Source organism: Schistocerca piceifrons, chromosome 3 (assembly GCF_021461385.2).
Source record: "Schistocerca piceifrons isolate TAMUIC-IGC-003096 chromosome 3, iqSchPice1.1, whole genome shotgun sequence".
NCBI lineage: Eukaryota > Metazoa > Arthropoda > Insecta > Orthoptera > Acrididae > Schistocerca > Schistocerca piceifrons.
This window is the reverse complement of record NC_060140.1, coordinates 649807029-649825085: the sequence shown is the minus strand read 5'-3', so window position 1 is coordinate 649825085 and position 18057 is coordinate 649807029. Positions and strand designations below refer to the sequence as shown.

Below are 18057 nucleotides of genomic sequence, written 5' to 3'. Positions count from 1 at the left end.
TGACATATGGCATCTACCTGGTTTGTCCATGCTAAATTCTTGTTCAGCATTACACCTAGAAATCTGGTGCAGTTTATGGCGCAAGGTGATTGTCCTCATATGGTATTTCTAGTATATCCTGTACAGTTTGTTTTGTGGCAAAGTGAATGATTTGTGTATTTGTTAGATATAATTTCAGACCATTATTTCTCACCCAGGCCTCAATTTCAGCCAGAGACTGCTGAAGATGATTAATTAAATTTTCACTTTTCTTGTAACAGACTATTGCCGTAGAGTCATCTGCATAAACAATAGTGTCTAAATTTATGTTAGTTGGCAGGTCATATATATAATACAAGTACAATATTGGCCCAAGGATAGAGTCTTGTGGCACACCTTGTTCTGTCTTTTTCCAACTTGAGAAGAATCTCTTACAAGTTTGTTCTATTACTATTTTTTGTTTCCTGTTTAATAGGTAAGATGACATCCATCTCAATGAATTTTCACTAAAACCAAATGCCTGTAGCATGCAAAGTAGTAGTTTGTGATCTACTGTGTCAAAAGCTTTACTTAGGTCACTAAAGATGCCCGATATATTCATATTTTTATCTATACTACTACTAATTTTTGTAATAAGTTCATTAATGGCTTGCACAGTGCACTGTCCTCTTTGAAATACATGCTGATTGTTCTTGATGATTTTATGCAGATTGTTATAGTTAACTATCTAGTTACATGCTGCTCTTTCAAATATTTTGGAAAATATTGATAACAATGAGATTGGTCGACAATTACTCACTTCATCGTGTCTGCCTTTTTTGTAAATGGGCCGTATTTCAGCATACTTCAGTCTATCAGGAAAACATCCTTCCTCAAAAGATTGATTCATTATAAGGGACAGAGGATGTGCAATACTATGGGTGACTGCCTTTATTATTTTTGTAGGAATTTCATCCCAGCCTACAGAATTTGAATTCTTCAAGGACTTTATATCAGCTTCTTCAGAAAAGGATATATGGGTGAACTTAAATTTAGTGTGGTTACATAAACTAGAAAGAGGGTACATGTTTGACAGTGAAAGTTCATCAGTTTTACATGGATTTATGAAGCGGCTGTTAAACGCTTCACAGATTTGTGTAGGGTCCCGGACAGTCTCATCTTCAACCACCAGTTCAAGTTTCCATTGTCTGCCTCTTTTGATACCTATTTCATTCTTTATAATGGTCCATAATGCTTTAGACTTATTTTTAGCATTTGAAAAGTAATCATTATTCGCTCATATTTTGGCTTGTCTGACAACTTTATCAAAGATTTTCTTATATTGCCTTAAATAATTTAAGAATTCTGGGTCTCAACTGACTTTTGCCTCCATATGAAGTCTTCTTTTTCTCATGCTTGAAATCTGAATACCTCTTTTATCCATGAACCCTTCTTAGGTTTGTCAGTTTTTATAGTTATAAAAGGAAAGCATTAACTGAACACCATCAAGAAGGCCTCCAGAAAGTTATTGAAATTTTCATTTACTGAGGACTAAGCAGTAAATGGCCATGAAATAAGGCTGATTTTATTGATGTACATTTCTATATTTTCTTGTTTAAAATTTCTGATTTTCTTATTTGCGTGCTTTGGGCTAAAACAGGGTAATGGCACTAATACAGCACTGTGATCTGAGATCCCTAAGCTTACTATACATTTTTCTATTACTCTGTAGTTTAAGCTACTAGCAATGTTATCTATGCAGGATGCCAACAAAGCAGTTACCCTTGTCATTTTTAGAAAATTTAGAATAAAACCATGTGTGGACATCAGCCCCTTCATCTTAAAGGTAAATTTGTCATTTTTTTCTCACATCTGTATTAAAATCAGCACAAACAACATTTTTTTACATAATTTTTCAATTTTTAGTTAGTGGAGTAAATTTTCAAGTCTGACCAGAAAACTTCAGAAGATTGAGTAACCAAGGGGTACAATATATGCTGAATATCAGCATGTTATAGTCCTTAAGTTCTATGCAGCAACTCTCAAATGTGTGTTCTTCATTTAAATTATTGAAATTTTGCTTAATTTGGTATTTTACTGGTGAATGAACCAGAATACATGAACCACCATACCCATTATCTCTACAGAAGCTAGCTGCTACTTCATAATCTGTAAGTTTGTTCAATTAATTTATATTTTCATCTCTAAGCCAATGTTCACTTAAGCAAATAACCTTTACAAACCATTTTGTTCTCTCTAGAAATATTTCTACGTCATGAAGCTTACTGACCAGATTACTTGATAAACCTCCAATATTCGAATGCATAATAAGGTTCTTATTTGCTATTCTAGATGCGATGTCATTGAAATTATCTACTCTAAACTGGGCAGACACAACTTTTTGTAGATTACTTATCTTAATGTTTTTTCCTCCCAGCTTCTACTAAAAAAATCCTTAAGGTGGCATGATGGTGAAGTTTTTCTCTTGTTATGAGTGGCTCCTATTGAATCTTCTGTTGTTGCTTCTTTCTTTGTTGCTTGTTCATGTGTTTCTGGCAATGCTGATGCTGCCACCACTTGTGGTAGCAGCTCTGTTGTTGTCCCTGATGATGATGGTTCTGCTGTTGATTGAGATGATGTTGCTGCACCTGTAGTCCCTGCCACATCTGATGAGTATTGTCTTACTTCTGTCGATGCTGGTTTTTCTGCTGCTGATGAGGGCTGTGCTGTATCAGCTGATGATGCTGGTTTTGTTTCTGATATTGATAGCGGTTTTTTTTCTGCTTTCACTGCTGTAGTTGGTGTTGATTGCTGTGCTATTATTTGTGGCTGGCATGGTAATCTTGGTTCTGCTGTTGCCATCAATGTCTCCATAATTTTAGAGCTGAGAAGTCTATTTCCGTTTCCATTTAAGTGCATACCATGTCTTGTAAAACTGTCTATCTCTACGTAGTTAACATGTGGAAATTGAGTGTTTTCATCATTTTGCATATGTTCTCAAATTCTACAGTAGCAGCGTTTGGCCAGGTTTCATGGTTGATTTGAAATTTTTTCTGTCCCTGATTATTTTTATGAATGTGGGTAATACATTATGCAGTCTGGCAGTCTGGTGCCGTGATGTAATATGCCTTCCTATTGTTTGCATCAAAGTAGATGTAGATATAGTACATAATTTATTTGCTTGGGTTGTAGATTTATCCAGATTTTGGAAGATGCATTGACTGTTGCTGGTTAATTTCTCTATTATGATAATTATAATTTCTAGTATGTAAATACATGGAAGTTTGGTGCTTTATTTTTCCTAAATAGTTGCCTGCCTGTTGATAACTGGTCTACCCATTCCATTAGTGTTATAATATTTTTCAGTAATATAAATAATTTCCAACTGCTCCACAGTTTCCTCAAAATAGTATTTTAATATAAAGTGCACACAAGAAAAGTATAAAATCCTGAGATTAACATATAACAAATAGTTTCTTAGTATTTGTATCACTACAAAACATCTTTCGCTCAGTTTCCCGTTTATGTAGTCTACATAGGTACCCCATTTCATGTTCTGTTGTATCTGTATACTAAGAAATTTTGAGCTCTCTGTTTCTACAATTATTTTTCTATTTATTTCAATATGAGACTTAGCTGGTGCCCTATCCTGCTTGATGAATATGCCCATTGTAACAGTGTTTCCAGATTTATATTCAAATTGTTTGAACTAAGTAGTCTAAGATATTCTTTGTGGCAACCGTAAAGTCGTTTTCAAAGGTTTCTTTAGTACTTCCAGTAATTAATCAGAAAATTTGTATAGTTTCCTGTCACCAGCATTACTGTTTATAACCAAATCATTTACATATAGTAAAAACAGGTTTGATCCAGTATGGAATCTTGGGGAACTTCATGTTTTGCCACTATTAAATTTTAATGTGAATTGGAAGGAAGAATGGTCAGTCTTCTGACTTGGAAAGTATTTAATTTACTCTCAGTTCTTAACAGTTTCATAAGGACACAACATCAGAAGGACAAATGTAGCAGAAGGTAACTTATGTACAAGGGCTGTTCAAAAAGTATCTGACATTATTTTTCATTATTGAAACCAACAATAATATCAGATCATGTGCACTCTCTATGTTTGTAGGCATGTGTAGTGCACATGTCTGATTTTTTCATAACTGTGAAAACAACCATTCATTCACTATCCATTGACAAGTGAACACTTGCAAGTAGAACTCATCAGATTTTGTGTTGTGGGCCAAATAACAGAAAAAGTTATTGCATCGAATTTTGTTTTTTGCTCAGCAATTCTCAAGTTGAAACAATCTGCAAGATTTAACAAGAGACAAAGCAACGGGTACTGCACAAATAAAGGAGTGGTACAACTGCTTCAAAAATGGCCACTCATCAGTGAAGAGTAAAGCACATTCAAGTGGGCCCTCAACATCCACAAATGAGGTTGATATTGATCACATTAGAACCCTGATGATGCATAATAAATGAATCACAGTCAGATAACTTGCAGACAAGGTTAAAATTAGTACTGGATCAGTTCATTCCATTTTAATGGAACATTTGAATCTCAGGAGGATCTCAGCAAAAATTTTGCTAGAGCTGCTAACAACTGAGTAGGATTTGCTGGATACTGTGAAAAGTAATCCCAACTTTCTTAACACAGTGATCACTGGTGATGAAGAAAACAAATGTTAGTCATAAGGACTGATTGAGCATATATAAAACACAAAGCAACCTTTGGTGGAATTAAATGTGAAGGCATCAACATTCAGAGTGAAAGAGTAATTCCACTGTTAAATGCAGAGGAGACTAGGTAGGTGGAATGGGTACACTGAAGGCCCCTGCAAGGTGGAAAACTTGTCTAATGACATGATAGCAGAAATAATGAGAACTAATAACAAAAAAATATGAGATCTGGTAGTAGAGTGATTGGAAGACTAGTGGTCAAATAAAGTGGAAGAAATAGTTAACATTCCTCCAGAATTTGTAAAATCATTGGATGATGATGATGATGATAATGTTTGATTTTTGGGGTGCTCAACTGTGCAGTTATCAGCGCCCGTACAAATTCCCAACGTTTCCTCAGTCCAAACTCACCACTTTCATGAATGATGTAAAATCATTAGAGGAAGCAGCAGTCAAATGACTAGTCACATTTGTTTGTAAAATCCATGAGTTTGGAAATATGACATACCATTACACTTTCAGAAAAACATCACATACACAATCCTGAAGATTTCAAATCCAGGGAAGATTGAGAACTTTTGTAGAGTCACCTTAACATACTGCACATAAAAAAAAAAAAAAAAAAGTTCAGGATCTGTTGGATGATGATCAGTTTGGCTTTAGGAAAGGTGAAAGCACAAGGGAGGCAGTCACCACTGTGCTTGATAGTGGAAGCAGCACTTCAGAAAAATCAACACATGTTCACAGGATTTGTCAACCTAAAAGAAGTGTATGACAGTGTAAAAAGATGCAATACATTTTAAGTTCTCATGAAAATAGTTGTAATCTATAGGGAAAGACAGTAATATCAATGCAAGACATACAAGAATCAAAACAGAAAAATACGAATGGATGACCAATATTGACATACTCAAATTATACAGGGTGTAAAATTGGGATGCAGAGTCATGCCCACTGTTCAGTCTATACACAGAAAAAAACCATTGAAGGAAATAAAAGAACAGTTCAAGAGTGAGATTAAAATTCAGGGTGAAAGAATAACAGTGATAAGATTTGCTGATGACATTACTATCCTCATGAAAGAGATGAAGGACTGTACCACCTGTTGAATGGAATGAACAGTATGATGAGTACGTATTATAGGCTGAGAGCTAACTGAAGAAAGATTAAAGTAATGAGGAGTAACAGAAATAAGAAACTTAATATCAAAACTGATGACCATGAAGTAGGTGAAGTGAAGGAATTCTGCTATCTTGAAGCAAAATGGCACATGACAAATGAAGTAGGTCATAAGGAGCAGAGTGGCTCAAATAAGGATGGCATTCCTGGCCAAAATAAGTCTACTAGTATAAACATCAGCCTCAATTTTAGGGAAAATTCCTCAAAATGTGTGTATGGAACACAGCACTGTACAGAAGTGAATCAAGGACTGTAGGAAAACTGGAAAAGAGAAGAATCAAAATGTTTCAGATGTGGTGCTTTAGTAGAATGTTGAGAATTAGAAGATAAGAAATGAGGAAGTTCCTTGCAGAATCTGTGAGGATAGGAGTTTGTGGAAAACATTGACAACAAGAAGAAACAGGATAATGGGATATGTGTTACAACATCAAGAAATAAATTCCATAATACTATAGGAGTGTGTATAGGGTAAAAGTTGAGTGGGAAGACAGAGACTGAAATATATTCAACAAATAATTGAGGGCGTTGAATAAAAGTTCTACATGAGATGAAGAGGTTTGTGCAGCAGAGGAATTTATGGTGCACCATATGGTGAAGCCATGTGGAGGGGCATGAGACAAGCACATCACTCTCCTGGTCACTGTAGGTTTGCAGACCTTGAACCTACTACTTCCAATTTAAGAAGTCCCTCAATTGGCTTCACAAGGTGTAGCAGTTTGCCTACTTTGTTTCTTCATTGATTTGTTGTCCTTGGTGTTGCTACACTAGCTGAAAAATGGGGTTTGGAAGTAAACACTGACTACTTTGAATGATGAAGTCGAGAGATGCACATTTGCATTTCACAGATGTATACTTTCAGTTTCCACAACCCCACATATACACATTTAATATGGCCAGTGCACTATTGTTTAAACTTTCCAAAAGCCTCATTAATAGTTTGCAGGGGAACATCCACATACTGCTACAATAGTTTACTATTGAACATTTACGACCAGTAGAAACCTAACAACCACAAAGTTCACAGTTCTTGAAGAATAGACAGGTACGTATGGAGCAGACACTGTCATTGTTTTAACACATGACCTAATTGTCTAACACTTATTTCAAAGTTATGTTGAAGCATTGCTGTTCTAACCAACGCAGGCTCCTCGTCTGAAACTCGGCTGTGGAGTGACTGTCTCATGACCAAAAATTGGGCCCTTATATATCTTCACAATAATGGGTGCTGAAACTTCACATTGTTTGAAGTTAAATTTACAGAAATTACTATAAAAACTTAACTCATTAAATTAACTGAAAAATCAAAACATTGTTTTTTTAGCAGTTTCTTCTACTACAAGGTTTAGGCCAAATTATTTGTTTAAATCATGAAATTACCAAATATGGTTATGCAAACAATACTTTTGACAAAACTGTTAACTACTTTGAAATTAATGATGGGCTGGTTTTGCTAACATGTTTTCAAATAGAGCCAAATAGATCCTTTAAGAATGCTATTGTTTCATCTTCCAAATGTTTATAATTAGTACAGAATTTATATTTGTTTATAAGTCAACAATAGAATTTAAGTTACGAAACAATTACTGATTTTGCTCTATAATGAAAGATACTAACTACGAATAGTCAAAATAAATCAGAAAATCAACTAAGCACAAAGTTAGATCTGGTGTTATACTTTTTAAAAGTGAGGGCCAACCTTTCTCTTCTATGAAAATGCAGATTATATTCACATATGTTAATGGGACTTCATTCAAAATAGAAAAAATGAATTTTAAGGAGGCAGAGGGCAAACCAGAGGGGAAGTAAAACTATCCCAGCTTGCTCCATCACAAAGGCTATGTACATTCTATTCCAGTCCTCTCACCAAGAAAGAATTCCTGTCTGTTGTCTGAATTGAACCGAAGTCCATATATGGCACGCACTGCTCAGCTACAGAAGTGGACATACATGGCTGTTGTCTGCTGACAACCTTATAAAGAATGTCATTCTGAACTTTAGACTGGAAGCACAGTCCATATGGAAATAATTCTTACATTTAGTACTGTGTATATGAATTTCATTGTACCAGTATGTCCCAAATTTACTTTTATTATTATACACAATTACCATTAAAGAGTAAATGTTTTGTCACATAAATACAGTAATATCAAGGTTCTTAAGGAGGTTTCTGCTAGGTGTTCTATTATAAGCTTAGCATACATGATCCGGTCACATTAATGTGATCCCACCAATGTTCAACATCAACATGCAATAATCACTCATTTACAGCAGATGGCAGCACTAGTAGTGAAGGTCATATAAAGTGTGTCTGGGGGATGCAGTAAACCGCACAGTCATTGTCGTAATGTGAAAACAGAGTGATTTATATGACATCCAAAAGGATGTTACATTGGCTTTCAGGCCAAGGGTGGAAGCATTTCTGAAATAGCTATGTTTGTAAACTGTTCATGTGCCACCATGGTTAAAGTATACCATGTGTGGCAAAAGGGCACTATCCCAAACTGGCTCTGAGACAGCTGTGGTGCACCATGGGCCAAAGATGACAGCCGTGAACAAAAACTGTGAATATGAATATGGATATACAGCTGTTGAGCAATTGACCACCAAGATTAACCAAGGGCTATCAACAGTTTCCAGTTTCTCATTACTGATCATTCAGCAAACATTTCTGTGTATGGACCTCCACAGCACGTGCCTGCTTCATGCACCAATATTGACTGCTGTTCATGGGCAATGAAGGCTGGACTTCGCACATGAGTACTGCAACTGGACAACCACTGAGTGGTGACAGATGACCTTTTCAGCTGAATCACATTTTCTGCTCCATTTGTCAGATGGAAGGTGGCATGTATGATGTGAAACTTCTGATAGCAAACAGACTGTAAGAATATTGGAAGCGTCCTGGCCAGGGGGCATGCCCTGGGTGATCTCATCATTCTGGAAAGCATAATGGATCAACACAAGTATGCATCTATCCTTGGGGACCATGTCCATCCACACATGCAGTTTGTTTTTCCTCAGCATGAGGCATCTGTCAGCAAAATGCTGCAGTGTGTCACACAGTTTCCAGTGTACATGCATGGTTCGAAGAGCACCAGGATGAGTTTACTGTACTCCCAGGGCCACCAAACTCTCTGGATTTCAACCCAATTGAGAATCTGCGGGACCACCTCAGTCAGGCAGTTTGTACCTTGGATCCTCAACCAAGAAACCTTGTGCAGCTGGCCATGACACTGAAGTCAGCATGGCTTTCACTTTCCTTTCTGTGCCTTCCATAACATCAGTGACACCCTCCCTGCACATCTCACAGCTGACCGCACTGCAAAAGGGAGTTATTCAGGTTTTTGACAAGTGATCACATTAATGTGACTGGACAGTATATTATTACTGCATGCTTTTGTGGAATAAACTCTTTTTTTTTAACCTTTCTTCCCTGGAAGATTATAGCATAGTACAGTTATTACTACCAGTATGAAAATGTGTACTAGCAATCTGATGTACAAGCAACAAGTCAGACAGATTTTTAAGTGCAAGGAAGACAGAACTGCGTTTTTTTAATAACTTTTCCAAATTCTTGCCCAGTTTCAGTCTGTTATTTATCAGGATGTCTGTCAATTTCATACACAGAGTTTCATGTAGTATGGATCCACTGATCTCTATTTCTGGTACCTGCAACTATTTGTACTTGTCTGGAACTGTGTAATTGAGTTTTTGTAAGATTAAGAATAAGAATTATTTGTTGTGAACCAGTTTTAAGTTAGTCATGGAATGCTCCTGGCTGTGTATATGGATGCGTTTGGTCCCTTTCCCAGTGCAGTTATACACTATGTGATCAAAAGTATCCAGACATCCCCAAAAACAAATGTTTTTCATATTAGGTGCATTGTGCTGCCACCTACTGCCAAGTACACCGTATCAGTGACCTCAGTAGTCATTAGGCACAATGAGGGAGCAGAATGAGGCTCTCCGTGTACTTTGAACATGGTCTTGTAATTGGATGTCACTTGTGTCATACCTCTGTACACCAGATTTCAACACTCCTAAGCATCCCTAGGCCCACTGTTTCTGATGTGATAATGAAGTGGAAACATGAAGGGACATGTACAGCACAAAAGCGTACAGGCCAACCACGTCTGTTTGACTGACAGAGACTATCGACAGTTGAAGAGGGTCGAAAGTGTAATAGGCAGACATCTATCCAGTCCATCACACAGGAATTCCAAACTGCATCAGGATCCACTGCAAGTACTATGATGTTTATGAGGGAGGTGATAAAACTTGGATTTCATGGTCAATCGGCTTCTCATAAGCCACACATCCGGCTGGTAAATGCCAAACAAAGCCTCGATTGGTGTAAGGAGTGTAAACATTGGACGATTGAACAGTGGAAAAATTTTGTGTGGATGACGAATCACGGTACAAAATTTGGCTATCCGATGGCAGGGTGTGGGTATGGTGAATACCCAGTGAACATCATCTACCAGCATGTGTAGTGCCAACAGTAAAATTTGGAGTTGGTGATGTTATGGTGTGGTCATGTTTTTCATGGAGGGGGCTTGCAACCCTTGTTGTTTTGCATAGCACTATCACAGCACAGGCCTACATTGATGTTTTAAGCACCTTCTTTCTTCCCACTGTCGAAGAGCAATTTGAGGATGGCAATTGCATCTTTCAGCACAATCGAGCACCTGTTCATAATGCACGGCCTCTGACGGAGTGGTTACACGACAATAACAACCCTATAATGGACTGGCCTCCACAGAGTCCTGACCTGAATCCTGTAGAACACCTTTGTGATGTTTTGGAACGCTGACTTTGTGCCAGGCCTCACCAACCAACATCGATACCTCTCCCCTGTGCAGCACTCCATGAAGAATGGGCTGCCATTCCCCAAGAAACCTTCCGGCATCTGTTTGAACATATGCCTGTGAGAGTGGAAACTGTCATCAAGGCTAAGGGTGGGCGAACACCATATTGAATTACAGCATTACTGATGGAAGGAGCCACGAAGTTGTAAGTCATTTTCAGCCAGGTGACCGAATACTTTTGATCACATAGTGTATCATCAGCAAATAGCACAGTTTTTCGAGAGACCTCAGATGTCTTTGGTAAATGATTAAATCCAAGTTACATAAGACATTATTGATTCCCCATACTAAATTTGTTGATGTGGCCCCTTGTTTTCTGTTGTTGAAATATGACTCCATCATTGCAAGTTAGGTAGTGTCTTTAACCCATGATGTAGGAAGACAGACATTCCTTTCAGAGTAGCGCAGTTGTCCATGTGTTCACTAATAAACAATGCATCTTTGGTAGTTTAGTTATGGTGATTGCCTGCCAATTTTAATGTGCTTGACCACTGTTCAAGGATTCCTTTTTTTTAAGTGATAGTCTTTCCTCATACCATTTTTCATCAGTTGCAATAGTCTCCATTATTATAGAAGAATGCAGATGCCTTAGTCATTGATCCAGGAATCAAGAGTAATGAACAAAATATTCTAGAGACTCTGTAATTCGCTTCACTTTTAAAAGTTTCCAATTATTTTTAAACTACTCTTGTTAATGTTATTGCACTATCTTGTTCAACCTAACCTCATGTTTCTGAGTGATGTTCCTCTTCTCCTATTACAGGCCATGCAGAACAGAAATAGCAGAAATGGAAACAGTACTGTGATTCATGTGCTAATTGGTGTGTTGGCTGGTCCAATATATTTTCTCATAGCAACAGTAAAGTATTCCCAAACCAACGAAATGAAATTTGTGAGATAAATCTAAAGCTGATAAAGACAAGCTGACTTTGTACACATAACACTTCATGAAAGGTGTAAATATTTTAGTGGAAAAAAGAAACAGAGCAGCAGCAAAAATACATTATGTAGAAAATCAAGAAAAGGGTTTTCAGTTCAAAAAAAACATGTGCTACCTAATATTGGGCAGTGTATGGTAATGAATAAAATGTATGTACTAAAGGGCGTAAACATAACATATTTTTTGTGAACCTGTGCATTTGCAAGTGTGAGTGTGTGCATATGTGTGTGTGTGTGTGTGTGTGTGTGTGTGTGTGTGAGAGAGAGAGAGAGAGAGAGAGAGAGAGAGAATACACTTGCATCACCCCAGAATGATCATCTTGTGTGCAACTACATATTTCAATTATGCAAATGATTGTTTTATTGTATTATGAACCACTGAATTTGCATTATTGTAGACAGCTTTTAACCATATGATATGTAACTGTTGAAATACCACATAATCGTTTGTTTAGTTGTGCAATGAAAAACCAAAATGCTCAAAAAATCAAAATGGTGCTACCCATGTAATAATGAGACAGCTGAATTGCAGTTGCAAATCCAACAGAATATGTTAACTGTTCTTGTTCATGCACATGTGCCATGTTATGACTTACAGTTGTTAAATTACTATTTTTAATGTTGTTAATGTCACGAGCAGCTATGTTCTTATGTCATATACATTAAAATACAGCATTGAGAGTCACAGCATTTTCAATGAGAAGAAATTTCTCAGTACTTACAAGACACAGAAGTTTGTGAGTGGACATGAACATAATGTCATAGTTGTCATGTACCTGATTGATTTGAAAAACATATATTTTAGGTTTAGAAATTTATAAAGCTTCCACAGATGAGCTATATAAATGAAATATGTTTTCTATTTTATTCTTTGCTGATTCATTGTGAATCAATGGGGTAAATTAAAATATATTATTGTCACATTATGTTCATTTATTTTAAAAAATGAATTAAAATGTTCAGTGTAATGTCCTGATGTTCATTTGAGACTACTTGATTTGTAACCATATGACAGTAAGTGGGTAATAGGAGCACTAGAATTATGATTATTGTTAACATTATGTGTAACACAGTGTACTGTCAGTAATGACAAACAAATAAGTCAGCATAATTAATTCACAGAGAGAAACAATGAGCAATATGAAACATACATGGCAGGAGTTTATGAATTCCAAATGCTATGGCTTCCATTTTTATTAAAAAATAAAAAAGGGCAGAAGATATGAAATACTTGAAAGTTTGTTATGGTACCTGAATATGTTGTTGTGTTGCTACTTCTCAGTTTCGTACGTCTATTTCTTTCATATAAATGCAAATAGTGCTGTTATCATAGATTCACTAGTGTGATAAAACAGATTTTATGTAATGAGTTTTGCGAAAGTGTATTTGACAAGAATCAAGTTATTTGTCTAAAGCCTGCTGGAAACCTAACTTTTATAATTTTTAAATAACACCCTTACAACTGTTAAAACTTACTTTTTACATATATGATGCACATGAACAACTCATTAATTGTTAAAGATGAAACTGAATGTCTATTCTATCAACAGTAAGAAGCTGATGGAATTTGATTCCTTTGATACATCAGATTATTCAGGCCTTATATTCATTATGGCATATTCACTGTGGAGTAATAAAAGTCACTGAATCATACTTTTAAATAATAAGTGTTAAATTTGTCACACTTATTATTCACAGTTAATTAATTTCAGATTAAAACAATAAATGTTGAAATGATGACCTCACTGGGCCACAAGACAGGAATAGTCTACAGTTTTTTCAGCATAGATCTCTCTGTACTATTAACATAATTGTAAGCCAAAAATATTTGTCCTTAATAGCTTTCACCTTTTATACTGTTGTTGTACATGTAAAACAAAGAATATGAAGAATATAACTGATATTTTGAAAATAAAAATTATTTCAGTCTTCAATTACTCCAAAGTAATACAAAACAGTTACTTCCACTGCATGGAGAATAATGCAGAGTATCAGGGAATGTGAAATTTTAGCAATTTATAGTGCATTCTCACAAATCATTCCTCCCCAAAGGACAAAAGCAGTATATTAATAACAGTGGTAAAGAGATTTTCCTCCATACGTTATATCTGAAGCCACTTAAATCAATATTTCCTTACCTCTCACAACTATAGTCATATTTTTGGTACTTTTTATTAGTAGTACCTCTGTGGAAGCTCATATAAAATGATGTAATTACTTTAAGACATGTTCAAAATGTGTAAGTTATAATGTAAATGACATAAGAATCGTTTTCGACAGAAATAAGTCTATATATTTCTTGTTGTCCTTCCATATCTGTTATTGCTTCCTTCTCATATGTGTAACTTCTCCTTCATCTACTTTGCCAGAGTCTATACGAGTACATTTGGGCAGTGCAAAACTAAATAAAACATATAAAAATATTATTGTTAACACATTAATGAAATATTTATTACTACAATAATATATAGTATACTGTTTGTGTACATACTGCATAAATATAAAAATTATAAATAATATATTGAACTCAATATGTTAATATTATAAATGGAATAGCTTGTAAAATACATTATGGCTAGATGTACGTGTATGCATACATATATAAATATGTACTTCCTAAATTGTTTAAAGCAAATATGTGCCAAATATTTTTTCCATTGAATGAAGACATTAATACATGGAAAAATGTAAAACAGACATTGATGTAGTTTTTTTAATGGCAATACATATTCTTCGGGTATTCAAGAATTTTAAACAGTAGTATTTTAAATGTTATGAGTAAAGTCACTTTGCCAGTCACATAAGTAAATCATACAACCAAAAGATAAATTTTCTAATGAATGCCATCCAGTATTTTAATGGTACCTCATCACAGTGTAAATAGCTAAATGGTAAAAAAAGTTAATACCATCAGTGCTATGTTTAGTCTACCAATTATGTTACTGATAAACATAAAAATGAGAAGTGGTTATTATACATTCAAAATCTGCTGAGAACTCAAGGTGATCTGAAAAACCATTACAGAACTTTCAAACCTCAAGTTATTGCTGGTGTGAAACTAAAGTTTAAAATGTGTATAAAATTCAGACTAAAATATGAACAATAAAAAAATGTTAAAATGTTAGTTAATTACTGAGAAGGAAACTTATACTTAGAAATGAAATGTAATTCAAGAATGGAATTCCTTTTGTGCATGTGTCCATTTGTGTGTGTGTGTGTGTGTGTGTGTGTGTGTGTGTGTGTGTGTGTGTGTGTGTGTGTGTGTGTGTGTTAACTTATGTCATAAAACTTTCATATCTATAAACATCAATTAAATATACATTTAACTAAAACAATAATTATTCTTTGTGAAAAATGAAACTAGCAAAATTAGTTTACACTCTGCACCCAAAATTATGCCATTTTTGTAGCATAAATCATGTGCTGGAACAATTAATTTTCAAAGTATGGTGTTTTATCCATTTCTATACATATTTAACTAACAAAAACATAAAATTATGACAAATGTACATAACCAGAAGATTTATCTAATTAGCACCCCTTATTTTGATATACATTATGTCACAGTTAAAAAAAAAAATGAGGGTCCAGTTTGCTTGCTTCTAATTTTGTATCACTTTGGCAATTTATGTCAATATCTTTGCTGCTGATTCAAGAAATTAGTTAATATTTATCAACTTGAATAAGCCCTGCTACATACAATCTCATTATACAAAAGTCAAGAAGTTTGTACATAGACATCAACCTGATAGCTCCCCACCAGTAAGCTTAATAGCTAGATTAAATGTTGGTAAACTCATCTCTAATCCTACATTTTTCTGATGTGGAGCATAGAGTGCGCTTATTGACATTAAATCTGCAGCAACTGAAGTGTTAACAAAATACACTACTGGCCATTAAAACTGCTACATTACGAAGATGATGTGCAGATGCAAAATTTAACCGACAGGAAGAAGATGCTGTGATATGCAAATTATTAGCTTTTCAGAGCATTCACACAAGGCTGGCGCCAGTGGTGACACCTGCAATGTGCTGACATGAGGAAAGTTTCTAACCGATTTCTCATACACAAACAGCAGTTGACTGGCATTCCCTGGTGAAACGTTGTTGTGATGCCTCGTGTAAGGAGGAGATCTGCATACCATCATGTTTCCGACTTTGATAAAGGTTGGATTGTAGCCTATCATGATTGCGGTTTATCGTACTGCGACATTGCTGCTCACGCTGGTCGAGATCCAATGACTGTTAGCAAAATATGGACTCTGTGGGTTCAGGAGGGTAATACGGGACACAGTGCTGGATCCCAATGGCCTCATATCACTGGCAGTTGAGTTGACAGGCATCTAATCCGTATGGCTGTAATGGATCATGCAGCCATGTCTCGATCCCTGAGTCAACAGATAGTGGCCGGCCGAAGTGGCCGAGCGGTTAAAGGCGCTACAGTCTTGAACCGCACGACCGCTACGGTTGCAGGTTCGAATCCTGCCTCGGGCATGGATGTGTGTGATGTCCATAGGTTAGTTAGGTTTAAGTAGTTCTAAGTTCTAGGGGGCTTATGACCACAGCAGTTGAGTCCCATAGTGCTCAGAGCCATTTGAACCATTTTTTTCAACAGATAGTGGCGTTTGCAAGACAACAACCATCTACACGAACAGTTCAACAACATTTGCAGCAGCATGGACTATCAGCTCGGAGACCATGGCTGCGGTTACCCTTGATGCTGCATCACTGACGGGAGTGCCTGTGATGGTGTACTCAATGATGAACCTGGGTGCATGAATGGCAAAACATCATTTTTCGGATGAATCCAGGTTCTGTTTACTGCATCATGATGCTCACATCCGTGTTTGGCAACATCGCGGTGAACGCACATTGGAAGCAGGTATTCGTCATCGCCATACTGGCGTATCACCCGACATGATGGTATGGGATGCCATTGGTTACACGTCTCGGTCACCTCTTGTTCACATTGACGGCACTTTGAACAGTGGACGTTACGTTTCAGATGTGTTGCGACCCGTGACTCTACCCTTCATTCAATCCCTGTGAATCCCTACATTTCAGCAGGATAATGCATGACCACATGTTGCAGGTCCTGTACGGGCCTTTCTAGATAAAGAAAATGTTTGACTGCTGCCCTGGCCAGCACATTCTCCAGATCTCTCACCAATTGAAAACGTCTGGTCAATGGTGGCCAAGCAACTGGCTCGTCACAATACGCCAGTCACTACTCTTGATGAACTGTGGTATCGTGTTGAAGCTGCATGGGCAGCTGTAGTTGTACACGCCATCCAGTCTCTGTTTGACTCAATGCCCAGGCATATCAAGGCTGTTATTACGGCCAGAGATGGTTGTTCTGGGTACTGATTTCTCAGGATCTATGCACCCAAACTGCGTGAAAATGTAATCACATGTCAGTTCTAGTATATTTGTCCAATGAATACCCATTTATCATCTGGCTTTCTTCTTGGTGTAGCAATTTTAATGGCCAGTAGTGTATTTAGTAAGTGTAAAATCATTATTTAGAAACAGTCTTCATCATAACAATGGAAAGAGGGTTTCTTAGTGTACATAGTAAATGAGACATAATGTTTTTAAAATATGATTCTACAAAACCTAATAGGTCATTTCCATGGGCTAGGCATATTAATGTTCTTAAGGGGAACACAGTGACTATCTAGTAACAAAATTCTTTTACTGTATATTTCATCCTCATGTCACACAAATAGTATCATGACTGGTTTCATTTGGTAGTAAGTCATGAGCTGATGATACAAATCTGTTACATAGTGACTTGTCAGTTTAATGGCCAGGAAAGGTGCTCACTTTGTATCATATTCAAATCATCTGACAATGATTTATTATGAAGTTGAAATTGGCTTAATAATACAATAAAAGAATAATGTGTTTTTTTTGTTTTTTTTTCCATGTACACAAGAGGGACTAAAATCAAGTTTGAATAAATTCAGAAATAAGTGTTTCACATAATAAAATAGAAAAAAACATGAAATAATGCACAGAAGCAGTTAAGGACTGAAACTAAACTGCACACTAATTGCAAATATTTTAATCTTTGCTGTGACAAGAAAGAAAACATTTTATATACACATAAAACTCAAGGAATAAAATGAAAACAACATTCAGCTTTATTAAAAGAATAGTAAATGGTAGAAATATGGCAAACATCCCAGAGGTCCATCCTTACGGGACAAGAAATGTAAGCTTTATAATAACAGCTAATCTCTTTTACTTAAATAACCAAAAAATTAAAAGCAAAAAGGTAAAAACAGTAACTTATCGTGGTTTTTGTTTATTATGGTGGATCAAATATTGACATGAACAAGTTATTTTACAAGATATTTAATGTGTGAGACAATATAAGCTGACACTCTTGCTATTTTTCCATGTGTGCACTAAGTCTCATAGT

General features: G+C 36.0%; 1 protein-coding gene across 1 annotated transcript in view; it reads left to right on the top strand.

Annotated features, from left to right (window-relative positions):
• Positions 1–11888, top strand: part of LOC124788941 (glutamate receptor ionotropic, NMDA 2B-like) — a 282134-nt gene extending 270246 nt beyond the window's left edge. Inside the window, exon 12 of the mRNA XM_047256228.1 lies at positions 11455–11888. Coding sequence (XP_047112184.1) covers positions 11455–11497 — 43 coding nt within the window. The 3' untranslated portion in view covers positions 11498–11888. The remainder of the gene's footprint in view (positions 1–11454) is intronic.
• The last annotated feature ends 6169 nt before the right edge of the window (positions 11889–18057 follow it).